Consider the following 27,660-nt stretch of genomic DNA (forward strand, 5'->3'; position numbering starts at 1 on the left):
ATTTGGTTTTAGTTTTCATTAGAAAGAGTAAACTGAGCTGTCTTGTTTTGACATATCTCTCAGTTTTGGGGTATCCTCGTGAATATGGACAATGTATTGGTGGAAACTGTCGAGGGTTGCTGTTGATTTAGGCTTGTGCAAGATTCTTTAACCCCTTGACGATGGGAATTTCTTTCTGAAAGCCGACTCCTAGAATTCCAGCCTTGCTTGGCCACGAAGGCCACCTGTCAAACTGCAATTTCTCGGTTTGTGGCCCTGCGTGCTCTGCACGCTTTGAATTACACGTTGAAAAGGCTGATTGTTCGGTGGTATGTGGCTCTACTCAACCTTCCACACTCCCGTTGCCTCTTTTCAAAGTGGGGACTATTGTGAAGCTGGTGATTATGATGCAAAATCGGTCTTTTCATCACTGGGCTACACACAAAGACTAATTACCATATATACAAGAACCAGGGTCTGCCTTCTTTCATCGTGTTCGCTCGAGCGTGGGCCAAGAATAATAGCTGAAAAGCGGGCTGAGGATCTCAATTTTTACGGCGGCTATAGCCGCTCCCCGGCGCGAAGGGGTTAAAGGCCTTCAACTTCGAAGTGGCTCTGGTGACTTTTGATTTGTTTTGTGACATGCATTCTAGTCACCGATGGTGTTGTCTGCATGAAGATCAGATTAAAAATTGTTTTGATTTTCCTTCTTTCAGGACCTCCTGTTCCAGAGTGATTGTGTGACGCTTCACTGCTCGCTCAACGAGCACAACCATCATCTCATCAACGAATTCACAATCAAACAGATGCGGCAGGGAGCTTTCTTGGTCAACACATCGCGGGGCGGCCTGATTGACGAGACTGCCCTGGCACAAGCCCTGAAGGAAGGCCGCATCCGGGCGGCGGCCCTGGATGTCCACGAGAACGAGCCCTTCACCTTCTCCATGGGCCCCCTCAAGGACGCCCCCAATCTCATCTGCACCCCGCACAGCGCCTGGTACAGTGAGCAGAGCAGCACGGAGGTACGGGAGAGCGCTGCGGGTGAGATACGGCGGGCCGTGACAGGCCGGATACCCCACAGCCTACGCAACTGCGTCAACAAGGAATACCTCATCCCAAGCAACCAGTGGACGGAAGTGGCCGCCCAACCCCCTGAACTGAATGGCTCAACCACTTACCGATATGCGCCTACTGCACAGGTGGTGGTTCCACAACCCACGCAGCCGGCCATGGAGAATCACGGTGTGTCAGCCCTCATGCTTACATCCAATCTACATGCCGATTCTACATTGACCCCTACACCAAAAGCAGACGGAGACCAATGAAAGTGGGGAACCAATTAGTAAATTAAATAGATCACGCCATACTTGCTTCAGAAAAAAATTAATTACAAATCAAAGACAGCCACTTTTTCCCCATCTTCCAGATTAATAAAACAACAGCGGTGTGTATATTGAAAACCATTTTTAAAGGTAATATTGCTTCCTGTGTCACTCCTCCCCAGACTGTTGGTGTGCAGTGGCTGTTGATTTGCCAGAGGCAAAAGTCGTGCTGTCACCAACGTACCCACCAACTTCATCCTCTTTGTATTCATCCATCCAGTTAATCGTCAGTTTTTTATGGAGAGAGAAAAAAAGTTGTGCATGTGATGTTTTTATTATCAACTTTCAAAAGGACAAAAAAAAAAAAGAAAAGAAAAAAATTCTGTGCAAGAAAGTTCTTGAATGTGATTGTGTACGTAAAACACTGATGATGTTCATTGTGTGCATAAACCAACCAGCTCCCACTGTAATATTCATGCTGTGATGTCAATTGTCAAAATGAAATGTTGGAAATGTTAAATGTTTGATTTCACTGGACCAACGCATACCTCAGTAGAGAACTTTGCACCGTGTTTTTTTTTTTTTCGGATTATTTCGTTTCTTGTTTCTTGGTGATGTATTTGTACCAAAAAGGGGAGGCCCTCCTGTAAGAAAGTTTAAAATTGGGTGAAAACTACTTATCTGCTGGATTTGTTTCTTTTTCATATCAGTGTTTTTTATTTTAAATGAAAATGCGAAGCAGTATCAAACTATTGCATGCTGTAAATTGTAGTTTTGTAAGAGAGAGAAAACCAACTTAATTTGTTTCAGTTATTTCAGCATTGAAGGATTGTGTGTTTATGTGCGTGTGTGTGTAAACTGTCAGTTAAACAGAGGCAACATTGTGTTACATCTACTCGCTCATTGTACCAAATAATTTGAGGACATAGTGTTTGGTTACAGATGCTTTAAACTACAGAGCACCCGAGGACGGAATTTTCAGTGCCTGTGTTTCTGTGCTGCTTGTCTGAGGACTTTGTTTTCAGGTGTAAAGGCTGCACTTCATTGAGTGTATCAGGATGATGCAATCAGTTCACCTTGCTGCTGAGCATCTGAGGACATTTGCAAGTACTTTACTGCATGTAGCACCTGAAGACTTTCTCTGAAGAAGATATTTCAATTGCATGGAATGTCCGAGGACATTTTCATTTACAGATGTCCAGATTTGGGGTTAAGTTGTGAGCTATGAACCAAGGACTGCATTGTGGTTTGCAGACTTTTCTGTTAAGTGTTGTAAAAAAAATAGCAAACTTGTATCGACTCTCAAAGAGTTGCATTCCAGTCTTGCAAGTTTGTGTTTTAAATAGAGAGGAAGCATTAAACAATGCCCTTTTGACTTTGTGATGTCAATTGCAGAATTCACATCATCGAGAAAGAGTGAAAGTATCGTGCATTTCTGCGAAACCAGACTAGGCATTTATAAATAAATCAGTTGATGCTGGACATGTGCAACACTTACACCGTGATCTGTACTCCAATTTCCCATAATTCAGACTCTCACGAGCATGGCCATTGCATAATCTTTGGCCACGAGAAGAGCAGTTGAAAAAGATTCTGAGAATCTACCACAGTGATGTTTTCAAGTTGTTCTGTTTACATATGTGTTGCTGGATAATCTCATCATGTATGTGTGCACACTGTGAAGTTCTTGGCAAATGTAACCACAGTATCTTTTCATCTGAACTAAGACAAGCTTTGCCACTAACATTCACAGATCTTAAGTCCAGTTGGGAGCACATCACAAGATCTTTTTGGTTTATTGCACTTACTCCTGGAGGAAATACACGCACATGCCAAGTTGTTCTGTGGGCCAGCAGAATATTGTTAACTAGCTGCACTTTGCTTTCTGATTAATACAATAGTTGGAAGCAATGGATCATCTCACATTGCTGTAGTTTATATCATCACACCAGGATGATGGATATTAAATTTAACGCATTCTGCCTTCAGGTTTGCAGTACTTTGGTTCCTCAATGCTTTTCACCTGGCAAACAATTCAAGCTTGTGCCAGAAGTTTTGATTTGTATCCAGATCAGTTAAATAATAGTGTCCCCAAGTCAAAAGAAGCACCTTGGATGGAGGTAATTATATGCTGTTTATTTATCTCAACATTGCAACTCTCGCTATAAACTTTGGTACATGGAAAGGGGGAGCACAGGGCTTATGGTCCAGAGAATAATTGGTGTTAACCTTGACAAAGCTTGGATATTCCATCCACCAAGAACAGAAGTAGAGTAATAAATGGAATCGGACCAATGGCAATGCAAATCTGATATCCACCTAGCAATGGCATCTCCTGAACTTTGACCTGTCATGCACACTACTTACCCCTAAAACCCTTCATCAGGTATAGAGGGATTCCAGCGCCGTCTGCGCATATCCGCATCAAAACCGAGGCTGTCTGTGTTGAACTTCGTCGCACGCACCCGCGAAGTCGACACTGTACATGCAGTGTCCGGTTCGTAAGTTTAAACCACGCCCACTGCACAAGATACACGACCATCGCAGGTACATTAATTCGCAGTAAATTGCCATTGTTTTTTCCTTTAATTTCACATGTTGAGTCATTCTGAAAGACTCTACAACAAAACTTGGCAGCCTGAAAAGTCTGAATTTAACATACCTTTATGTATTTTGTGTCTTAACTCCTTACTTTCAATCGTCTGATCATATTAAGAAATGAAGCTGACACATACAGCCCCGTTTTCAAATGCGGAAGTGCGCAGATCGACGCTAAAAGCATCTTATTGGGATCCCTCTATTAAACAGTTCTGCAAGCCAGGTTGGCTAACTATGGCAATAGGACAGGTTGCTTCTCACAGTACGGTAGTGGTTATCACACACTTGTTTAATTCAGGGGTTGAAGAAGCTTCTAAAGCTGTCTATTGACTTGGAATGCAACAAGTGGAATTGCAAGTTGAAATGTAAAGGACATTTTAGAACACGATATGAAATCAGTAGACAAGGATTAGTGTAAGCTTTGTATAAAAAGGTCTTACAGAGTAGAGTAGGTTTGGAATTGATGTGTGCCCCAGGCTCAAAGCAGACAAGGGGCACTTGAGGGAGAAAAATGCAAAGGACAGTGAACTTAAAGCTATATATGGATACCCGCTACTGAACTTTCTTTCCTTAAAGATCTTTGCTGATGTCAGCTGAGAGGTTTTAAAAGGTCTGTAAGGAAACAGCTGTTCAGCATTGGAATCATAGGCTCAAGTCACGAGAGGGATGTGTCGGATTTAATCCCAAGTAATATTGACGATTCAAGCCAAATTTTTAATTGTAAAATAGAATAAAGGGATCTTCAAAAAAAACCCCAACTATCATTGAAGGGGGCTTACTGTAGGTATTGGAGAGGCCATATCACTAATGTGACTGAGAGGTGACTTCATGGAGCCCCCCAGCTTTATGTCAATTGCTTGTTCAATTTAAGGTTGATTTATAATCCCCTTAAACAATTCCAAGTTGTGTCTTGTTACTTTTTAATAGACACCCCCTTGTTATTTCATAATTCAGTTTTTACCAGTAGAGGTACAGCTGTGTATGGTGCTCAGTACATCGCCCTTTGCAAGTCACCAGTCTTTGCACTGATGGAGACTTCAGTGCAAACCTGCACCACAATAGCATACAAAGGGTTAAGGGACTTCCAGGAAGTCTTTGATGTTCCAGTCATGTAAGGAATAGGATTCACTCTCTGAAGAAAACTTCTAATCACATGAAACATTCACCAACTTAAATGCATTGTGTGACCCAGGTTGCCCCCGACGGTAAACCATATCTACAGGCATTCTATGGGGGCAAATGTAGGAGGTCAATGACATTATGAGGTTTAGCATGAAAGGGTCACTAACTAGAATACATCACTATGTGTATTGCCTGTACCCGGTTCTTGGCTCTTTTCAGCTTAGCATTTATCTTTGCTAAGGACCATTGGCAGTTCAGTGCCTCCATGACAGTGCCTTCAAGTTGTCCCAATGATAGCTTGATGATATCGCGACAAAAGTTTTGCCAAGTCTAAAAAGATGAAAGAAAAGTATGACTTGGGTAACCTTATAATTTTGTTTGGCCAACAATTCTGACCTCTCTTGCATTTTTAAAATAACCATTCTCTCTCCTTTGTCTCAGTATCTGTGCATTGTCATTTGTATGAGTCATTGCCCAAATACAGATTTCACCATTGCACTTTGAGCCACTGTGCTGGAGAGTTACTGCTGTAACAGTAAGTGATGCAGTGTGATACAGCAAGAGTTTAATAAACACACATAGGTAGGTCTGCTGAATAGGTTTTCATGTACTTGTTTTCTTTTGCATCAGCGACTAGCAAGAAGTCACTGATAGTTTTCAGTGGACAAATTTTGCATTATTTGCACACCATATCGTCATTGCTGTTGCACAGATAACGTCGTACATGTATATCAATGTCTGTATTGTCTGTAAATTAAAAGATAAAAAAATTCAGCTTTTTCTTTGAACAGAAAAAGTGAACAGTGCTTGTTAAAAGATACAAGATGAAATATGTGAATTGTAAAAGAGGAATCACAGAATATACTCACTTGTACAAAAAAATGATCATGTCTTCAATTGTTGAAACTGTGTTTACTTTTTTATCGTTTGTTTACAAAAGAAGAAACAAAAGGCTTTTAAATATTTACAGCATCCAGTGTCGGTGTTTTTCTGAGAAAAAAAATATGAAATTATAAGGCCATTAATTATTGTTCAAATGTGCTTCGGAAACTGTTATTAAAACCAGGTCAAACACAATACCACCAGGTTTGTCTTGATGTTTGGTTTACCATTTGTGTCTTAAAACAGCCACAATTTTCAAACAGAATTGATGTGGCTTTGTCATTGTCGGGGTTTTGAAATAATTAAGCAAACTGAGGTGGTCACATGCTCTGCAGCAACAGTTTTTGGTGACTAACATTGGATTTCAAGGGAAATATGGCACACCATTAGGTCCTGTGCCCAAAATAGGCTATTATAAACTGATAAAGAAAAAGTATACTCTCAGAGATTTGGAACTGGCACCTTGTTTTCAAATGTAATGCATTTTTTGGCATGGGTGGAGTTCAGATTGCCAGCCAATGATGAATCCACAGACTACGTGCAGTGTTGAAGTCGAGTCCATCACAAGGCCAGTCATAAGTAACAGGGTGAACAATGACAAAGGAAAGCGTTTGTCACAGTTCATTTGAATAGTTTGTGAATTGGCTTAAGACAGAATGACGTGATGGACTAGTGACGGACTTACAGGGCCTTGTGATGGACTCAAATACAACACTGACTACCTGTGTACCTGAATGTTTGATAACAAGAATGTGGCCCTTTTTAGATAAAGAAGTTACAAATTTGAATCCATATTTTTTTTTCTTTGATACAAGAAAGGAAATGAAAAATATAACACCACATAGAATTCACTTTCAAGTCTGGTCTAACTGTTCCCAGTTTCAGTGCTAGGACCTCCTGATGTGCTTGAAATCTCACAAGTTTTCTCAGAACTGTCCTTTGCTTTTAGAACTTGAGTATTGACAGTACCATCTGGAAGCTGCACCTCTGATGATGACGAGCTGGCCTTGTGCTTGTCTTCTGTTGACCTGCTGCCATCTTGGTTGGACTGCTCCTGACTGGTCGTAGATGTCACTTCTGGGCCACCATCCCCATGTTCAGGTTGGCTGCATGAGGCTGACGGCAGAGGGTGGTTTTCTTGTTTTCTTGAAATTGTGGTTTCCTATGACAGACCACAGGGTGACGTACAAATCACTCCAACAACACCGACCAAATCTTATTTACATTTTGAAGTTTAGCAAGCAGTAAAACCCAACGTGACCTTATATTCAAGAGCGACAGCTCACACCAACCTCCTCCTTCCTGTCTTGTATCTCTCTGGACAATTTGCGGTAAGGGTTTGGCGTCTCTGGGACATCATAGGTGTGTAATGCAAGGGTACTTAGCCACTGCATCATGCTGGTGGGAAGGATAAGTTAAAGGAAACTGCTCACAGAAGGAATATATCTGGAATCTCCTTCAATGGTGACATCACTTTCTTCAGTTCAGCATAAACTCCTATTTGATGAAAGTTTAATTACGCACTTAAACATGGCTTCCCCAATTAAAACTGAACACTGCGAACCATCATATTTAATGGTACGTTAACATTCTTCCAAAAGGATACGATCTTTCTTTCTTCTCCTTGTTGACAATGGTAGGATAAATATGCTCCTTCTTGAATGCATCTATCTTGCCCTGCCAAAACAAGTGTCAGAAGTCTCAATACAAATATTCAGAACTGCCAAATGAAGTCAGCCAATCAAGGAGACAGACAGCTCGACCGACACCCAGCTTCCCCGACAGACAGTCAGCCAGAGAGCCCAACAGACAAGCAGCCAGACCAATCAACAGGACTCCAACTAAACACACACCAATTACCTCATGCTCGTCCCATGTGAGAGCTTCATGCATGCCATCGTTGCCCCACCTCCTGTTGTATGCTTCATAATGAACCTTCATAATAAGAGGAAAAAACGTCCAAGTTCATTATATCCTAAACTCAATTGCTAACCATGAGTGCTGTGTGATAACTACCACCATGATTCTCTGAAGGGGTTGGGCATGCTGTCTGAAGGGGTTGGGCATTCTCTCAGAAGAGGTTGGGCATTCTCTCTGAAGGGGCTGGGCATTCTCTCTGAAGGGGTTGGGCATGCTCTCTGAAGGGGTTGGGCATGCTCTCTGAAGGGGTTGGGCATTCTCTCTGAAGGGGTTGGGCATGCTCTCTGAAGGATTTGGGCATTCTCTCTGAAGGATTTGGGTATGCTCTCTGAAGGAGTTGGGCATTCTCTCTGAAGGGGTTGGGCATTCTCTCTGAAGGGGTTGGGCATTCTCTCTGAAGGGGTTGGGCATGCTCTCTGAAGGGGTTGGGCAAGCTCTCTGAAGGGGTTGGGTATTCTCTCTGAAGGGGTTGGGAATTCTCTCTCATACTTCTACTGTTTCTCTTCCCTTGGTTTTTTTTCTTCATTTGCTGACGTAAAGACTAGTTTCTGACAAAACCAGCACTGCTATTGGGGAACATTGCTAGCTAACAATCTGGAGATTCTGTCTCATCTTTTTTTGGTTCTAGTGACAACTGCACACACCTTTTGGTACTGATTTTTAGGTATATTGACTTTTATATTTCTGCCATTATGGTTTGCTAAATCACTCTTCTGCCGAAATCCACATCAACAACTCACCGATTCTAAGACCAGGCCTAGGCCAGGAGCTCTTGGGATGTCTAACTTGTCCCCTTCAAAGGCCCTCTCCAAGGTCTCTTTGGGAGTGAAGCCCTTAACAATTGCAATCACTAGTCCTAACAAAACAAAAATCACATTTGTATTGGTGTTTCACTGGCAAGCTTTCCAACCAAAAACCATTTAGCATTATTCCAAAACCCTGCTGAAAAATTTGGAATGGAATGGAATACGGAACATCTTTAACTCTGAATGTACATTTCAGACAATGTTAGCCTCAACTGAGATGCACTCACCAATCATCTTCCTGATTTGATGCAGCACAAAACTTTGACCCCTGACCTTTAGGACGACAAATTCCAGGCCTTGATCCATGAAAGGTTCACCACAAGTGAACTCACGGATGTAGCGGTAGGCACTTGGGTCTTTGAACGCTCTGAGAGGAAAGAGAAGCATTTTCTCTTGGAAACTCTCTACTCTTCATAGGAAATGTCACAAATGCATACGGTTAAATTGCTGACCCATTTTAAAAGACTCATATCTAGTTTCAGTGAGAGACTCTTGGCTGGCTTACTTTCCAGATGTAAAGTTGTGGAAGTTGTGCGTTCCAGGGTACAGAGCTAGAAGGTCCTTGACTTCAGTTAGCTTCTCCGCTAGAGCAACAAGAATAAGAACTTGTTATGAAACATGTTGGGCAGTTAGCGAATTCAAGCTTGTCAGTGTGTGCATTCAATGTATACAAGCACAGTCGGTTGTCCTGCTCAGATGGAACATCTCCATCCTACCTGTGATTCTATAGCTTTCTGTGGTGATCTCCTCCACTGGTTCAAAGGCAAAGGTGGGCAGCATGTATATGTAGGTGCGAAAGTCGCAGTTGTGCTTGGAGTTGAAGCTACCTGTGGTTCGCTTGATTCCTGTAAGCAAGTAGGACAAAAATCATTTGTGGAAATCTTAAAATGTAGAGTATCAACCCTTTTGCAAGAGGTTACTGGTGATATTTTCATGAATTTCTTTCTCAGGAACATTATTTCTGCATCCACATTTCTAAGTGGCCTATACTCATTCTGCTGGAGGGAGGCAAAAGCGAATGTAGCAATACTTACCCATGACCCTGATGCAAGGTGGCAGATATTCGTTGATCTGATCCACCACATTGTCAAATATTCTCATCTTGAGGGACACAACTTGTCCAATGGCCGACACACCCTTGTCTGTCCGGGCACAGCGCTGGAAGGCCATCTTGCCAAAGTTCTGGGCCTGCTCCTCCGTGATGGCTTGGCACTTCAACAAAGCCTTGGCTAGATCTTCCTCGATTGTCTTCTCACCAGGATTTCTGCCGAGAGAATCGCTCAGTATTGCATGCAACTGATACTTAGGGGCTGTTTTATGTTGCTTTGAAAGCACTGGGATGTTCAAGAACCTTCCTGAATTCACTAGGTGCACTCTTTGTAATTCAACTTTGAGACACATCAAGTCAAATTTTCTAAGAGTGGCTGGCTGTATCTTTCTCAACCCTGCAAAGTCCTCTAAAACCTAATGGATTTGAAGAATCTAGGGGTATTGGGTTAATAATAAATTGACCTGTTTTAAAACTGATGTTTGATTTTAAAGTTGAAGTTGTACATTCTTTAATATTGATTTCTGTGATTTCTAACTGAATGCACTTTAAGCAGTTACAAAAATTTTTCTGGACAGGGATAAACGAAACCCGGTGATCCTTCACCCAACTAACATGGCTGATATTTCTCCTCCCCCTTCATCCTGCACTGCCCCCATTCTCACTCCATCTCACAGTCTCTTACCTCTGCATGCCCTTGTAGCCTACTCCTGAGTAGGCAAGTAACATGGCCACTTTCCTCTTGACATACTTAAAGGAGGGTGCATTGCTGCTCTCATCCTGTGTACAGCGTGAGAGATGATTTGAGTTCAAAATGAAGTACTGATTAACTTATGTCACTAGAAACACCTAAATGAGAACACAGAATGTTTAAAAGGCATGTATTGGTTGGAACCAGGCATTTTGGCTGTGGCTTCAGTTTTGCCAATGCAGTGAAGATTTGAAAAGGCATTGAGACAAAAATTATATAAATGAAATGGCAGAAGACGTATTTGCTTTTCAAATAGTGAGTGCATAACTAAATTTTTATTGAGGTCTAAATGAGGCAAAATATTTCAGAGAACATCTGACAGTGTATTCACTAACCTCAGTCTTGAGTTTTTTTGGTTCTGGCTCATCAAAACTAGCAGTTGTTGTACTAGTGGCTGCTACTTTGGCTTCAGAAGACACTGAAACAGTGGCTGCAACAGAGACTAACATGGAGGCTGCAGAGTTGGCTGTAGTTGTGACTTGGGCTGGAGAGGAACCTGAACTCTTCTGCTCGTCTGATTCCAGTAAGCGTTTGTTACCATTCGACACCTTGCTGTCCTCTGGTGATTGGCTCACCATGGCAACTGCGGCAGTTTCCTTGGGAACTGAGTCAGCCATGTTGAAAAGTGGCAGGACTGTGCGGAGACGGAACAAGCCTCGGTGTAGCCTTGTAACCAGCATTGACTGCTATGAGAGTGGCCAGTGCTTGCTACCAACAGGAATCCACAAACAGTAATGTGGGTGCACAGGTATAACCACACGCTTTAGCAACTTCAGATCTTAAAAAGTCTGCAAAACAAAATCATGAGAACTACTTTGAAACCACGTGAGTAGAAACCTCTCTAAGCACGTGTCTGTCTTTGACAAGTACATGTACATGCATGTTCAATGACAATGACACGGCCTTCGTAATTTCCACTCCCTCTCCTCTCTTTTTACAATATTTTTGAAGCACAAGTTTCTTATAAATGTACAGTTTTTCAGAAATGACTTCAGAACCTGGCTCTAAAAAGCACTTGGAGCGATTCTGAGGAGCTTTTTAAATACAAGATAATCTGGCATGTTAAACATATATGTACATGTAGGAGTGTAAAACAAAAGCTGCAGAAGAAATTTCTTACAACAAGCCACATACATGTATGACATGCACATAAGTGTGCACAACTTTATTGCAAACATATCACTAACTGCATTGCAAAGTATTAAATCTCCACATTTTTTCAAATTACTCAATACTCAATGCTACAGGCTTTCCTTTCCTATATTTGGGGAATCAACCAAAACTTTACACTGTTCTACATGTGATTCAGATTTTTAAAAATGTGATCAAATGCTTTGTTTACATTAAAAAAATCTTAGTTATTTTCAACTGTTATATACCCAACTTTCAGATCAAAGCAGTGTGGCTACTGGCTAGATGAATGCTAGATAAAATACGGGTGTTTCACAATAGTGCGCCACCAAGAGACTGCAACGCGTTGACCAATCACAGTGCGCGAAATTTGTCGACCTAATGCACGTTTGGAAAGGGTTGACAAATTTCGCGCGCTGTGATTGGCCAACGCGTTGCAAACTCATGGTGGCGCACAATTGCGAATAGCCCCTATTGAGGTTTGAGAATGCTCTCAGCATATTCAAGTACACAGTGTAAATTACAAATACACCAGTATTTCTTCTTCTTTAATAAAGCCAAAAAACAGGGGCCAATTTCCTTAACGGTCCTTTTCTCAGTTACTCTTAAACATTTGAATATACTGTAATTTCAGTTAAACAGAATAATCAATTTAAACATATTACGTACCAAACAAACAGACTTTTTACTCTATTACAACAGACACACAGTATCCCCCGTTCAGAATTCTGCAAACAAAGCTAGCTTCAGCAACAAGAATTGAAAAGGCCATTTTTGGCTCTCTGTTTTAATGCTAAGTCGTCAGTCTAATTTCCTTGGTAATTTTGAATGGATCTCATGATTGTACACACAGCTGACAATTTTTGACAATTTGGAATTATTAGGGTCAAAAACACTCGAGTGGTTCTATTTTTAGAGTTACAATGTTCAATTTTTAAACTTGCTTCCATACAACGAGCCATAACATGAGCCAGTTTGGAAACACAACCATGGTAGCTAAGCCATAAGACCAGTTCCCATATAGGTAGCCATCTACTACTGATCTGTACATGGCATGCTTGGACATCTGAAGAGTGACCGACAGTAGTTCTGTGATGTCTACAATGGGTGAGGTGGCTGCATTGTAAATAGCTAGAAACAGGAAGAGGAGTATTGGTGGGGAGATGAGGAGGAGAAGAATGGCATTCAGGAGACGGAACAGGGTCCTGGATGATGGCCTGATGACGGCACTGATGGGAACCATGGCAACGCTGAGGAAGAATGCCAGGGAGAAATTGATCATGGAGATAGCGGACAGGATAACAGCCTGCCAGATGAGGGCCACCGACTTCAGCAGCTGCCACTCGGCAGTGGCCTGGCCTGGATCAGAAGGGGAGGACATCTTCCGGCGGATGATATGCGGAAGCATGATGCTGCCCACAAAGAGCCCCATCACGCCCAGACTGACAATCTCTTCTGGAGTTAACTTGAAGGCAGTAGCCAGTCGACTCATGAAGAACTCAGGGCTGATATACAGCAGGGCACCGGTCACTGATGCTCCGATGAGAAGAGGCATGATGGTACTGAATGGCCGAGGGACAAAATCCTCCATGCTCTCTGAATCAGTCTTTGGCTTGTCCTTTCCCACGTCCTGATCTTGTGCCGATTTGGAAATGTTACCAGATGTGATCCAGAGGGCGAGACCATTCAGCAGAGGAACCATCATAAGCAGGGCAAAGGGTGGCATGTAGAGACCAATGGAGACGTAACGGTCACAATTCGGGAGGACATAGAAAAAGAAGGACTGGTGCAGCCGCTCTAGGAGGTTGTTGATGCTTCTTATCACACCTTCCAAGACACGACCGACCATTTGCATACTCTTGCTGCCAGATTTCTGGCCTGCTGCTGCTTTGATGGTAATGGCCTCTATGTGGTAATGGAGGAACAGTCCATGTATACTGCGGGGTTGTCCTGTTGCCTGATGAGCCATATTCAGCAGCATGGTCTTGACAGATTTCTCATACCCTTCCCTGGTGAGGCGTTGGTTGTTACCGCTGTCCACCTGGCCCTGGAAGGAAGCCTGTACCCCTTCCTTGCTGCACAGCCGCACAACCAGGTTGAAGAGGTCTAAGTTGGGCAGGTGGCCGTTGATGCCCTCTGTCACCAGGTCTAGGCGTCTGACACGGGCCACACCCACCTCCAGGTTGACCGCTCCCATGATAGCTCCGCTGCGCCCTTGCATGATTGACGAACTGATGTAATTCGAGGGGATACCCTGATAGGCTTCTAGCCAGGCTTGGATGCCCATATCTTCCTGATCAACCACCAGGAAGATAACATCCTTGGACCAGTACGTCTTGGTCCTGAAAAACTTTGCTAAGGACAGCATGAGCCCTATCCCGTAGTGCGTGTCACCGCGTTCCTGTGCTGCCTTACTACTACGATATGGCACCAACATGACTATCGCCTCAGTGCCTGCAATTCTTGGAGCTCTCAGGATGGCATACACATTTGTTCCCTGGATGACTTGAGGCACTCGCCGGTTCCCAATGACTTCAGTTTGTAAGAAAGGATGTCTGATGCTGAAATTCTGGGTGAAGGTATCCAGACCAAGCTCAGTGAATTTGGTTTCCATGTACCTGACTGGCAAACCCTCACTGCTTTCGACGGCCCTTTTGTATTCCTCCGCCAGCTGCTCCACATTGTAGCTGTTATCCCCATACTCACGGTCCACCAAACCTGGCAGCAAGGCATTCTCAGAGAAGTAAGTGCCAGCGTTCAGTGGTGGGTAGGCCAGGGCCAACATATAGGCCATGCCAGCCAAGTAGCATAGGAGGCTGCCTGCCTTGTGGAAACGGCTGATGAAATTGGATAGGAATGCCTGTGTTTTTGGATCAGTCATGAGCCCCATGGCTGCAACTAGACTAGCCTTCCAGTCCTTTGCCCCGACGATGGATCAGTATTTCTTAGAATCCTCTGAAGATTTTGTGATCTGCAGGGGCAACAAATGAACGAAGACATTCGTCATCATCATCACCATTCAATCACTCAAGACCTTTAATGGTTTGCATCCAAGATAGCAACACAAGTTCAGCAGTCGCCAATTCCAAGGTGTACCCTTGCTTTCCTCCTGCTGGAAAATGTCTTGTTTTTGTACATTATGAAGAACTTTGATTATACAATGAAAACTTGTACAGATGCAAATCTAAATTATGTACAAGTACATTATTGGCTAAGTATAAAAAATTCGTCGGGGAAAGGTTATGTGGGAAAAAAACTCAGGGTTTTAGCTTGTATCTCTATCTTACTTCAGAGAAAAAATATCAAATCTATTCATAAATTCACACATTAGGGCAAAGCTATACATGTGATGTGAATCTCACATCACAATGCCTGTGCAATTTATCAAAGTATAACACTAAATTCAAATTTACATTCTTTATGTATACACTGTACAGATGAACTGACATTCTATCAATGATAGGAGCAGATTTGTGCTAACTTCCATATTGCTTTGTCCTTATGAGTTTATCATCTACTTACAAATACGGCCATATGTATCTTCTGCAACCAAATTCAAAGAATTTGTGCAAGTTCAAATTATTTGTGCTCAATATCAATTCTAGATCAATCAGCTTGGGAACTAACAATACAACGTTTGAGAGAAAATGGTAAAAAACAGACAAAAGAGCACTTAACCTTCCTTTGTAGTAACAGTCACAATACCCTTAGAACTCTGGGGTTTGTTCTCCATCATGCTCTTCAGTTCGATGGATGACGAATGCTAGAGTCCTAGGGTAACACTATGTCTTTTTCATAAAAAAATCAAAATACCTCTCTTTTGTACACTACAGGGCTCGAAATTGGGCTAAACATCACAGGAGCAATGCATACTTGCTAGGCAGCTGAATTTGTCAGTTTACGGGAGCAAGTAGCTCCTGTACAATGTTAAAGACATATGTTCAAGAAAAAAAAGCAAAGACCCTGGTCCTCGCTGTTGCTTTTGTTTAAATTAATGACACTGATAACTTACGGCTTAGACTTTGGCAGAGATTAAAGCCTTGATCGAGTTGTTATTTTTGCGGGTTGTACGCAACATACAACTAGTATGCGACCAACGGGAACCTCAAACATGTACTTAGCGATGCTATGCAAAAAGTCAGGCACTGGGCCTTTATAATGTACATATGTACACAGACGTAAAAGGGAACTAACTGCAGCACTCCAGTGTTTTTGAAACGAGTGGATTAGGCTGAGACTTTGGTTTTGCTGGTTTCAGCTATTTTGGCGCATGGTTCAAGCTATGACTGGAATCTGCAAAACTGAAGTCTGAGCCGAATCCACTCGTTTGGCTTGAATTTATGCATGACTCTAGGGTGTTGTGGTTGGGCCAGTTTCCATACAATCATGTGTAAATTTCAGCTGTATCGATTCAGACAACGTTACTGTGCAGACCATTCAGCGAGGTCGTGACACTGGCTGCAGGTATGCGCGTGTGTACGTTTATGTTGTGCATGCATTGCATGCGAGACTGCGGTGTGTGCTCGGTGACATTGTAAAAAAATTGTACCGTGTTATGGTTCTGTGACAAGGCTGATCCAAAGTGAAGTCAATGAGTTCAGGTATTTTTCATGACAAAAGTAGAAACAAAGTACAAACGGTAAAAATGTTCAGGTACATGGTGCGTATGCACTTGCGCCCGTCATGATTTATGGGCGCATTTCAGAGACAAAATGGTGCATTTTAACTACCTGCGCCCATTAATTTCGCACCCTGCACAACACCAATATGGGTCATTTGACTGATACCAGGTTAATTTGCCAAGAATGCATCTTTGTGTAGGACGGTTTAAAAAGGCTTAAAGACAGATATCTATATCTCACAACTGACACACTGTCACATCATTCTGTGTTATTATTCTTATCCATACAAAGTCCTGTAACTTAAACAGCGCCCTCAACTGTATGCATGACTGCCTTGACTTGAGCTGATCACGTTATCACGCGTGCATCATCAGTTTACACTCTCTCTACCATGATCCGACCGAGTGATGGCATTTATTTCAGATTCGTATAAAGATTAAAAAAGAATACAAGAACTGGTGATACATTTCGTGATCTCATATCACACTAAACACAAAAATACCTCGTCAGCACTGCCGCGGTGTCTCAGCTCCCTTTCTGTTGAAGTAAACTTTAGTCAGGTAGCACGTCTTCACCAATCTTCGGTAATATTGGTTATGAGTTCCGTTACCAGACCAGAAGCGGCACATGTGAACTGGTACCTGAGGTCCATTTGTGGTATTAAATGAATCCAATTCCTCTTCTTTTTGGTACCCTACTAAGACCCGTCTCGGATGATTTCATTATATTTTAGAGGTTGGTTCTAGAGATAGTACTCACAAATAATTATGAAAGTGATTAATTGGTCAATCATATTTTCCTTTAGACCTGCAGACAGACTTTTCAAAATGTGACAAATTTTATTTTTAGGACTATCTTGAAGATTAATGAAGTTTTTTACCTTGGAAAAACTGTGCTGCAACCCCAGAGGGAAAATGTTAACAAATTCTATTTTTAGATCACGGGTATTCTTTCGCATTTACAAAAACACAGCCAAATATGTGCTGCGCTGTGCATACATATCTGCGCCAAGCTTCGTGCATTTCCTGTGACCTCCACAGCCGTTCTTCCGCAGTACACTGCAAGTGCTGATTCCAACACAGTTTCTCCAGAAGTTTGATTACAGTTTTGTCAAAAAGAGTACAATTGAATGTAAGTATTTAAATCGTCAAATTTGTCATGAAATTGCATTGAAATTGTCATTTCATTTTCATTTCTTTTATCATCTGATCATGTTTATACATGATACAGTCGAGCTATTATATGCAATCACACGTATGAAGCCAAACCTCGGTTCACAACCATGCACAATGCATGACATCTAGATGCTCAACCAACCATAAAAACTTCACGTGTGAAATTAGGCTCCTAAAACATTCGGGCTTTATTTTCCTTTAAAAAAAGGACCTCCCTGCCCACAATTTTGACCCGGGATTCGAACCCACACCCCATGGATCACAATCCATTATGCCATAACCGCTTGACTACCGCACTTCACACAGGTTGATGGTGTTTTTACTGTTGATATAACGATGAACGGCGGCAACGCAAGTCTAATACACATTGGGCATGCGCAATACAAACACAACCACCGTGGTTTGGCTTCATACGTATGGTTGCATATATATCTCATACTGTTAGGATACATTGCTTCCTGAACGGTAAGGTGAGCTCTCAAAGTAGTATAACATTAGCATGGTTAGGGCAAAAGGTAGGCAAAAGGGACATCAAGATATGCCTATGCGGTCACGGGGATGATTTTTTTCGGGGGGGGGGACATTTAGAGGTAGGGTGGGGTAGACCCATAAACAGGGCCGACATATTCTTTTCCGTCATATGACGAAGGAGTATAAGTCAAGCCCTATTTATGGGTCTAGGGGTGGGGTGGCATGGGAACAGGTACCCCCAGAACTGTGGGGTCCGACATTTGCCCCGCTCGTCGGACGTCGGACCCCACAGTTCTGGAGGTAGGGAACAGGCACAGGGAAAGAGTTCCAGATACGGACATCAGAAACCTTGTTTGCCATGTTAACAAGCCCTAGCTATGACTGTGAGCCTGGTCTGAAAAATCCCAAGTGTTTACAAAGTAGGCTCTAAATGTTTCAATATTTTCACTGCTAAAGTAGACTTTTGAGGCATGTTATTTTCTGATGGCTTGTAAACCACTGCAAAGGAAAATAAGTAATGTCTGTGTATGGAACTCTCACCAGGAACAGTTTTGTTTTACGTATTTTATTTGTGTAAACACATACATGTAAGAAGGACAGAACGTGAACGCAGGTGTCTTTATTTAACATTTCTCATTTGTTTCCCAGAAATCGCTTTTCCTCTATAATAAATAAATAGATACGGCAACAAAGCATTCCTTAGTTCGAGAGAAACGCATCGGAACAAGAAAGGCATCATGGTGAAAAAGCTGGAAGACATGTGTCTGCAGTGCATTGGGCAAAACCTGAACAGCATTAGTCAAGTTGGCCGTTTGCTGACAACCAAACACAAGGAGCTCCTCCTGCAGAGGCTGGTGGACCATGACATGCTGACCCCAGAGTACCTGCCACATGTGACCTACCACCTGTTCTCACCGGCGCTACGCTCGGTGAGGTTCAAGGGATGTGAGCAGGTCACAGATGCCGTGCTGATGCAGTTGAATGCCTGTAAATGCCAGTTAGAATCACTGTACATTGCTTACTGTGATAATGTCACTGGTAAGTTGGGGTCCAGCAGTTGGATGTACATGTCAGTTTTTCAAACTAGCTCTTCTGAGATAATGGTACTGCCAAAATTTGAAAGCCCATATGCAATAGATTGGAACATGCTATATTTTCTCTTTGAAAATAAGAGTCCCGTATCCAGCCAAAATAATTCTCAAGTTCAATTAATAAACACTAAATTAAAAGATATGGCTTTTAAACACTTTTTCTCAGATGATTTTTAGGTTGAGGTTAGATGATGGAGTTTGGGAATTCTGGTCACTTTTTATTTGGCATTGAGCCTATTTTTAGATTGAATTTCTAGAAGGCTAAGGCCGAAATGTTTAAAGCAACCGTCGTATTAACGTATTGTGGAGGAAGAGTTCCATATATGGACGCCAGTAATTCTTCCCTACAGTGACTTAATAGCCGTCAGAAAGCAAAAATATATCCAGAAAAAGTTCAATTTAGGAGGGAAACTACAAAGTTGTTTAGTGAGAAAACACTTAGAACTTTTCAGATCATTCTCATAGGGTTCGTGCACAGGGTGTCAAGTGGCGTCCATATATGGAACTCTTTCCTATTGTGGTACAATGAGCACATGGACTTAGAAAAGATGTCAGTGAAAGCAAGAGAATCTACAATCAGAATGCTTTGTAAAATAGTATTTGTACTGTTGAATGTCAAAAACTACTGCCCTCATGTTTGTTAAAGGATGTATTCATATGTATGACTGTAGATAGGGGGTGGGTATTGTGTCAGGTGGAATCACTCAATAATATTTGTGACCCAACATTCCAAAACCTGGCCAAAGTCAGTATCTGTGATGTTGGACAATTCCTCTCCGTCAGCTTTTTTTTAACACTTTAAAGTGATCCATGTTAAATCAAAATTCTGTCCTCAGAAAGCTTCTTACGGGTAGTGATAGCTGTAAAACTCCCATGAAAATCTGAACAGTGGAAGTTCCACTATTTTAGGGCTATGCTGTTACCTACTTCAGCCTAGTTTGGGGATGGTGGGTCACATTTTGCAGATTTATAATGTACACATCGAAGATTAGGCAGTGTTGCTGAGAACGGTGATGAAAAGGTACTCAAAACTTAAAAGAAAAAAGAAATGTGCACAGGTGAATTTACAAGCTTTCCCAAGTGATCAAATACATGTAAATCCCCTGTTTTTCTGGTTTTGGTTTTCAGATGTTGGTCTTCACACCTTCTTCAGCAAACAAACATCCTTGAAGAATCTGACCCTGAAGAAACTGCCACAAGTCACATGCAAAGCACTAGAGGCTGTGTGCTGTCCAGACACACTTGTTGAGGTCAAAGTTCACTGCAGTAACATCAGCAATAGAGGTGAAGGAACTACTTTGGAATTCCCTCTGTCATTTCATCCATGCATTGATTTCTTACATTATTTCAGGTAGCTTGATCATTATTTTGTGTACTGTTCTGGCATAGATCTAAGCTTTGAATGAGCAGGAAGGAAGAGGGAAAGGAGATTTTTGAAGTCAGACACTTTGCTTGATAAAAGCCTAATTACACCTGTTGTATTGTTTGCTAGGCTCGTAGTACTGGATTACTTTTCTCTATTCTTTTTCTTTTGCTCTCACTAAGAGCAAACTTTACCCTCATGTCCCCACTGACAGCTTTGAATGGATGAGCCATTGAGCCTGTATACTTAATGGATTCACCGAAGCCTGAAGTATAAACTTGTCATTTGTGTGTAGGTATCCAAAACCTTGTGACCAAGAACCCAAAGATACGTAAGCTAGCATTTGGGACTTCAACACTCAAAGTCTCAGATGAAGTCGTGCCTGTTTGTGCTTCAGCACTTGGCAGCAACTTGGTAAGCAATTTCACGTAATGCTGTAATGAGGAAAATCCCATTTATTTTCGAGCTGCTATTGAGTTAGGAGGAACTAAGTCTGTAATCTGGTTTGGATTACCATTTAGTTTCTAATTCATTATTGAATGGCACTTACGTAACAATGGTGAGTTGAAGACAGGTAACAGAAATCTGGTTGCAGAGAAAACATGACACTTCCTGGTAGATCATGCAAAAAGGAGATTGAAATGTTTGATGTAATAAGAACTGAGATGAATACCAACAAGTTAGCATTTTTTTGCTTTTTTCTTTAAGAAGTATACACAAACTGTGTACTTCGTGCTGTAATACTTAAGAGCTTGCAATTTTAAAGGGACCAGGTAAAAGAAATGTTTTACTAAAATTCTGGAAAAGGTAACTTTGTGTTTCAACTAACTTGATTTTCAATATTTGTTTTACTTCATTATCTGTATTTTTGGGTCTTGTTGGTTTCTGTGCCAAGATGAAGTTGCTTATATGTATTCATGAACAAAGCCACTGAACCTTAATGTTCCCTTGATTTGTAACAAGAAATTGTTAGATTTTTTATACTTCACTATTAAAGATTTCCATTTCCTCTGGGAATTATTGTGTAAGTCTATGACAACAAGCCAGCGAGCATACTTTTCTCAGAAATATTTTTCTAAAGCATATTTTGGGTTGAGCATTTGAATATGAAAACATGCACACTGAGTAGTGTCTTGCTTGATGTATATGTACATCACACTAACAGCTCCTTGCTCAGTTGATAAAACATGGTCAGTGTTGGAATGTTTAAAAAAGTAAGGCAACTCCACCAAGATTTCCGTTTTCATACATTACAGGAGAATTGAAACATTCACAACAAGTGATTCTCAGGAAAAGTCACTGCATTAATTCTTGAATGAAGGTTTAACACAAAATGCGAAAGAACCTCATTGTGTGAAATAATATTATTTGAGTCAGGTGTTAGTTTGGCATTCTTTGCTGTGCACAGATTGATCTGAACATTTCTGATGTAAACACTCTGAGTGACAAGAGCCTGTCCTTGATTGGAGACAATTGTCCTAATTTGATCCGGTAAGTGCTCCCTCTAGGAACTAGGCAAGAATTTTTCATGATAGGATGGGAAGAGGTTGTTAAAAAAGGTGAAATTCTGAAACTTGGAATTATGGAGGAGGAAATATGGTGTGACGCTGAATTTGTTCATGGCAGAAAACATTTGCAGTGAAAAAAAGTTGTGTTTATGTATGTCTATTCTTACTGGCTCAGCTTGTTATTACTTGAAAACTTGCAGTGTCTTGAGGTCAATAGATAATATTCCCCCTCCCTGTTTGAGGGAAGGGGGCATGTGGGGGATACTTTTGCCTTTCTTAGCATGTAGGTTATCTCTGTGTTACTCATCTATGACTTTGTTTGCATTATCTTGTTTAGAATTGGCCTGATGGGTTGCAACAGGTTCACAAGTGAAGGTTTATTGCCGGTAAGTTGAGTTATCTGATTTCGGTAAGTTGAGTTATCTGATTTCGGTAAGTTGAGTTATCTGATTTCGGTAAGTCGAGCTATCTGATTTCGGTAAGTCGAGCTATCTGATTTTGTGGGTGCAGTTGACCTTAACCACTTCACGCCGGGCCCATATGTCCATGTTGATTCTGCTGGGCCGGGTGACTTTTCATTTTTTTCTGTTTTCAAAATTCTTTAAAAATTCATAACTTCATTTACTGGACATTTACACCCACACAAATGACTGTCTGGTGGCTTCTCTAATCCGACAGACAACATCTATTGATGCCCAAGTATTTCGACCAGGCCTGCCGCCTTGTAAAAAGAGCCCAGATTATGCAGTGTTATGTAACTTTCTTTTGTTCCCGAAACTGGCACAGTGCGCTGCTGGTGTCTTTTTAATAGGGGCCAGATTAGCGTGCAGCGGTATTGTATCACTCATCACTGGATCACTGGAGTGCTTTTGTCCCTGGTGGTAATCCGCTTGCACTGAACGCCACAAACAGTAATATAATCTCTCAAAATAGGGACAGATTTCCTCCACTTTTGACAACTGAAAAAATGTTAGCAATTCCCAGCAGCTCGGTCTTTTGTTCCGATTACGGTCTTTTTCTATAAGGCCTAGCTCTTTTGTCCGGTTTCGTGTATAAAGCCCATATCCCAGAAACCGGGTACACCAGCACGAAGTGGTTAGTTATACATTATGTAGATTCAATTTTGTGGCTACAGTGTAGCCGCATCCGTGCAACCACGTAACCTTGTTACAAATGAGTGCTTGGAGCGGACAATTTTATGTCACTGCAGATGTTTTCACTCGTTGAGATTCTGATAAAGAACTCAAAGGTATTGTTTGCATTGTATTGTAGTTTGGCAGGGGAACCCCTCAGTTCTCTGCTTTTGAATGACCTAGACATCTGTCCTGGTTTCTCACAGCTGTTGGAAAACTGCACCAAGCTGCAAGAATTAGACCTGTCCTTCTGTTACAAGGCCCTGGAACCATCTAGCTCCAACGTTCTAGAACACCTGCCACTCGCCATCACCTCACTCTCTCTCAGCGGGCTGCCAGTGGAAGGCACTGCACTTAACAAGGCCCTGGCACGTCTACCCAAGTTGAGTGAGCTGCGGTTATGTGGTGTCAACAATATATCAGACGAGGACATTGAAGAGGTAGACATGAACTTCTTGAAATAAGTGAAGACTGTGACACTTATCCCGTCACAACCATCGTAATAACGGTAATGCTGAGACCCTTTTTGTCCCTCATTTTTTGCAGTGGAGCAATTAAAATTCAGAACTAAAGGTAGTTCCTTTAGTAAGAGAAAGTTGAGTGAACAGGGGATTGGGGGAGGGGACAGTGAAGGCATTGATATGCCTTTTGGACTGTAACAACCAGTGTTTTTTTTTGTTCAAGATCTTCAGCAGCATTGGAAGTCGTCTGACGATCCTAGACATGAGTGGGTGTCACCAGTCCATGACTGACCATGCCTTGCGGTCTGTCCTGAAGTACTGCACAGAGCTGGAGAACCTGTCAATCTCGTTCTGCGTACGTCTCACAGGAGAGGCCTTCATCAATTTATTACGGGACCCCCGTAGGGCCAGGAACCTGACCAGTCTAAAACTCAATGGCTTGAAAGAGGTAATAATTGAGAAACTTGTATTGATTAGTTACTTTTGATACAGTTCTGCCACATGAGGTGTGTATATCAGGTCTGTGAACATCCTGGAGATAGAAAGGATCTCTCAGGTCTCTGATGTCTGTGACATTTCCGCAGAGAGGGTAACATTCATGTTTCTGTTGCTCTGTCCCATTAGATTTCACACTCTATACTGGTTGGAATAGCTACGACCTGCCCCAACCTGGAGACTATCTATCTTGGAGGCTTGAAGTGTGTCGATGATGCCCTGCTCTCTGACATTGCCAGCAGCTGTCCTAAACTGCGTGACATCTCCATTAAGAGCTCTACAGGAGTACACTCACATCAGGTAGAGAGTCATCAAATCATGGCGATTTCCCTGTGCTGGAATGTCACCACATAAGATTTACAGTCAGTGCTGTCCACAAAGTTGACAAAATTTTACTTGTAAAAGCTTGTGTGAGCTCAACTCAGGTGTAAACAATCTAAACTTTTTCTGATATGTTCTCTGGCAGCCCAAGTATTATTAATTCAAGTCAATAAAGACAAAGAACCCTAAAATTGATGTGTTGATAATTTAGGGAAGCCAAATTTCCATCAGTAGGTTATGGATTCAATCATTAGCAGTGTAGAGATTAAAATGTTCTAAAGTACATCAATGGCTTGTGAGCATATTATGATTTTTAGTCGTTGGCGCCAGTGAGGGATAATTTTGGGTGACACCAAGGGGTAACAGAGACGGTGCTGTTTAATGGCGACACATGCTCTCAGCTCTGATGATTTGCAGTTTTGTACACACTGTTAAATGCAATCTCTGCTGTTTCACTGAAATCATACAGTAGTGATGATTTACTTCTTGTGAGGTATGTATTCAACCTTTTTTGGAGAGCTCGGGGAGCAAGCAAATCACTGACATTAATTGTTCAAACCGTTTCATAGGTTGAATAAACTATTATCTTATCCCTGATCTGGTAGGTTACAGATGCTGGCCTTCTTGACTTGATACAGTACTGCCCTCTTCAACATGTTGTCATATCTGGCATTCATAAGATTACAGACAGGTGTGTCTTGGCTCTTGCCAACTCCTGTCCAGACTTGAAGAGTCTGTATGCCTCAGGTTGCACCATGATCACTGCTGCAGGAATCAGATACCTCAAGGTTAGTGCCAAGCAATTCTTTCTCATAAACGTCTGATTTTGATTTGGAAATGTGAAACTGCAAGACTACTAACATTGGGAAAGATTATAGCTAAATGGTGGGATACTTGGGTGATATCTTAGGAGTTACAGGTGTGAATCCACCATTGTACTTTGTTTATCCAAATACTGAGGTAGAATAGGACGATGAAGACATGAAACCTGTACAGTTTAAGTTTAACTTTATTGTGAACATTGTCAATAAATGTACCTTTTTCTTTTGCAGGATATGTGTAATAACAGAGTCCATGTGGTGCATAAGATTCCTAACCTTGATCCAAACCAGGTCATGGCTAAGAACTTGGACACGGGAGAATTTTGCCGAGTGGATCAGATGTACTGACGGAAGGTTGGATAGCAAACACGACTCTCTTTTGAATTGTTGTCAGGCTAATGTGGAATGTGACTGGTTACTTTGAGGGTTTCATGAAATCTCATGATTATTATGTCATATGAGCATATGTATTATATTCTCAGTAGATGCAGTTGGTGACTTTTAGACTTCCAGTGAAATATCATTGGTCAGTTGAAGCTGCTTAGTATGCGTATTGGTAATCTACTAAATCTCTAATGAAATTTCATTGGTCAGTTGGTATCAGTCTTTCAATGGATATTATTGGACAGTTTCTTCAGCTTCCAATTATTCATCATGGTCAGTTGGAGCTGTAAAAAAATCTCATTGGTTGTCATCTATGGCTCCCATTAAACCTTATCGGTTAGGTATTTGAATTGTTGTCAAAGCTTATAGTCAGTTTCTTAGTTATCTTCTGAAGGTAAAACTTTGTAATCATTTATATGAAATCCTTGGAATGGAAGATTGTAAGTGGTCCTTTGCCACTTTGAAGGCAACTCATTGAAATTAGCATTTCTGTTTGGTTTCACTTGCATTTTCACCAGGAGAAAAATATTCCCATTCCACTTCATAAACAAAGAAAGTGCCCATAAAATGAAAACTTGGAAGCGCTTTGGTTGAGGAAACTTGCATTGAAAACACTATGGTAAGGAGTGGTCACATCCTATGCATGTGTGTAAATATGTACAAAGGGAAAAAAAGAATATATTTGTTGGTAAGATTTGTACGTTGCCAGCCGTTAGATATTTTTGTCAGGTTTAGAATTTGTAGTTGACATTTTTCAAAATGCTGTATTTTTACAGTAAAATATTTTCTCAGTTGATTGAGCTATGAAATTTGACATTTAATAAGTGTCTGGAAATCTTGCAACCTTCAATACTGCCCGAATCTGAAATTTCAGACTTACGATGTATTTTCTTGTTTGCATGTAAACTGTGTTGTCTGCTGTACTCATCATTCTGCAGGTAACCTCTACCTGGCTCATTTTCCTGTGACCAAATTCCATAGTAGTAAAAGTATGCTTGAGAGATTTAGAGAGGACTTCACATAATAGTTGTAGATAGACCTTTTTCCTGTGATGTCACAATCTTGCTGGACCGTGATGTGTTGTCATGGTACTGAGTGCAAAGTGTTGTGATGGCAATCTTCTTATTCAAGATAAACTAGTCAAGCATGTAGCGTCTGCATGTGCACTTGCACGTGGTGGAAGCTGCCCATAGGAATACATGCGATGACTGTGGCCAAGGCAGTGCAATCCAGTCACATGAGTGAAAAAGGTCTAAAGTGCCGTATGTGTGGCTCACTTGTACATGTACTTATGATAGCCAAGGAAGGACACATCACATGTTCAATCAGTTTGAAGCAAATGAACAAATAAGGAAAGATGCCCATGTGAGGGAAATGCATTTGATGGTGGGTAAGCTGAAGCCTAGTAAGTTTGACATGGCATTAAGGGTTTGCATTTTATCGCTGCTGTTGTTCTTAATGGGTATTATTTTTACATTTTTTATGTTTTATAAGAACTTGTTGAAAAATCAGTTGAACAAAGACTTGATTATTTTAAATGGTCTGGTTTCAAATTGAGCAATGAGGGATGATATTGAACAGGCCTCAAAACTGTAAGCTTTAATACTTGTGAAAATGTTAACATGACATTGAAGTGGTCATGTTACTACTGCCAAGGTCTTTATGTAGCTCTGCAGTTAATCAGATTTTCACAGAACTCGTTTCTGTTTAATTGTGCAATTACTAATTTAGGAATGCATTTGAAAGAAATGTGCTTCTTTCTTTATTGTCACAATTTTCAATGCAATGTAGGTACATGCAATATGTATGCATGCTGCTGATACCAAGTCAACTATCTACTTTGTAACTTTGCATTGTACATGTACTTGTCATTAGAGAATTACACGAGTTAGTTTTAATCAAAATTGTAATATTTACTGACGTGTTATAAACTGAAGCCTAAATAGAAATAAAGATTGTTAAGTTGCAGAATCTTCTCTTTTTGGAGTTTGGATATTAACATCTGCTTAAGATATTGCTGAAATTTAAAGTTTATGTGCAGCCGCTATCTTGGATGTGTATGGTGCCCTCTGTTGTCAAGATACCTTTCACAGAATTTATAATAATGCTCTCTGGTATTGGTTGAGGTATTGTCTGCACGATGTAAAAAAAAAATGAAAGCAGTGTCTGTTGCGGTTTGAGTGATCATCTCTAGCTTTCACCCCCTCATACACGTAATATCCTTGATGGGGATATTAATCAGGTGTTGTATGTTCA

At 41.3% G+C, this 27,660-nt stretch overlaps 4 protein-coding genes across 13 annotated transcripts in view; 2 read left to right on the plus strand and 2 right to left on the minus strand.

Moving 5' to 3' along the window:
- LOC110973809 (C-terminal-binding protein 1-like) overlaps positions 1-6,100 on the plus strand; it is a 56,870-nt gene extending 50,770 nt beyond the window's left edge. For all 9 annotated transcript variants that reach the window (XM_022224924.2, XM_022224925.2, XM_022224928.2 and 6 more), the window contains one exon: positions 696-6,100. In XM_022224924.2, the coding sequence (XP_022080616.1) occupies positions 696-1,304 (609 nt within the window). In that variant the 3' untranslated portion in view covers positions 1,305-6,100. The remainder of the gene's footprint in view (positions 1-695) is intronic.
- Positions 5,914-16,765, minus strand: gpaa1 (glycosylphosphatidylinositol anchor attachment 1). 2 transcript variants are annotated; one of them, XM_022225205.2, is made up of 12 exons: positions 16,684-16,765; positions 10,764-11,216; positions 10,363-10,457; positions 9,664-9,893; positions 9,346-9,474; positions 9,135-9,213; positions 8,857-8,996; positions 8,564-8,679; positions 7,764-7,838; positions 7,510-7,580; positions 7,196-7,301; positions 5,914-7,065 (listed from the first exon to the last, which is right to left on the minus strand). In XM_022225205.2, exons 2-12 carry the CDS (start codon positions 11,106-11,108, stop codon positions 6,769-6,771), a joined length of 1,683 nt encoding a protein of 560 aa, XP_022080897.2. In that variant the 5' UTR covers positions 11,109-11,216; positions 16,684-16,765; the 3' UTR covers positions 5,914-6,768. The 2 variants fall into 2 exon arrangements, with proteins under 2 accessions (XP_022080897.2, XP_022080898.2); XM_022225206.2 differs by having other exon boundaries at positions 10,764-11,136; positions 16,684-16,755.
- LOC147797026 (GPI-anchor transamidase component GPAA1-like) lies at positions 11,560-16,765 on the minus strand. The gene is made up of 2 exons (XM_022225204.2): positions 16,684-16,765; positions 11,560-14,530 (listed from the first exon to the last, which is right to left on the minus strand). The coding sequence occupies exon 2, from the start codon at positions 14,447-14,449 to the stop codon at positions 12,494-12,496; it is 1,956 nt and encodes a 651-aa protein (XP_022080896.2). The 5' UTR covers positions 14,450-14,530; positions 16,684-16,765; the 3' UTR covers positions 11,560-12,493.
- A 371-nt stretch (positions 16,766-17,136) lies between these two features.
- On the plus strand, positions 17,137-27,569 carry LOC110973948 (S-phase kinase-associated protein 2-like). Its single transcript, XM_022225210.2, has 11 exons — positions 17,137-17,312; positions 18,476-18,865; positions 20,047-20,202; positions 20,577-20,695; positions 21,690-21,772; positions 22,127-22,175; positions 23,129-23,362; positions 23,607-23,831; positions 24,008-24,178; positions 24,805-24,987; positions 25,252-27,569. The coding sequence occupies exons 2-11, from the start codon at positions 18,565-18,567 to the stop codon at positions 25,366-25,368; spliced, it is 1,638 nt and encodes a 545-aa protein (XP_022080902.1). The 5' UTR covers positions 17,137-17,312; positions 18,476-18,564; the 3' UTR covers positions 25,369-27,569.
- The last annotated feature ends 91 nt before the right edge of the window (positions 27,570-27,660 follow it).

This window comes from Acanthaster planci, linkage group LG13, assembly GCF_054643075.1.
Source record: "Acanthaster planci isolate LZ-2023a linkage group LG13, COTS_SCS, whole genome shotgun sequence".
Lineage (NCBI taxonomy): Eukaryota > Metazoa > Echinodermata > Asteroidea > Valvatida > Acanthasteridae > Acanthaster > Acanthaster planci.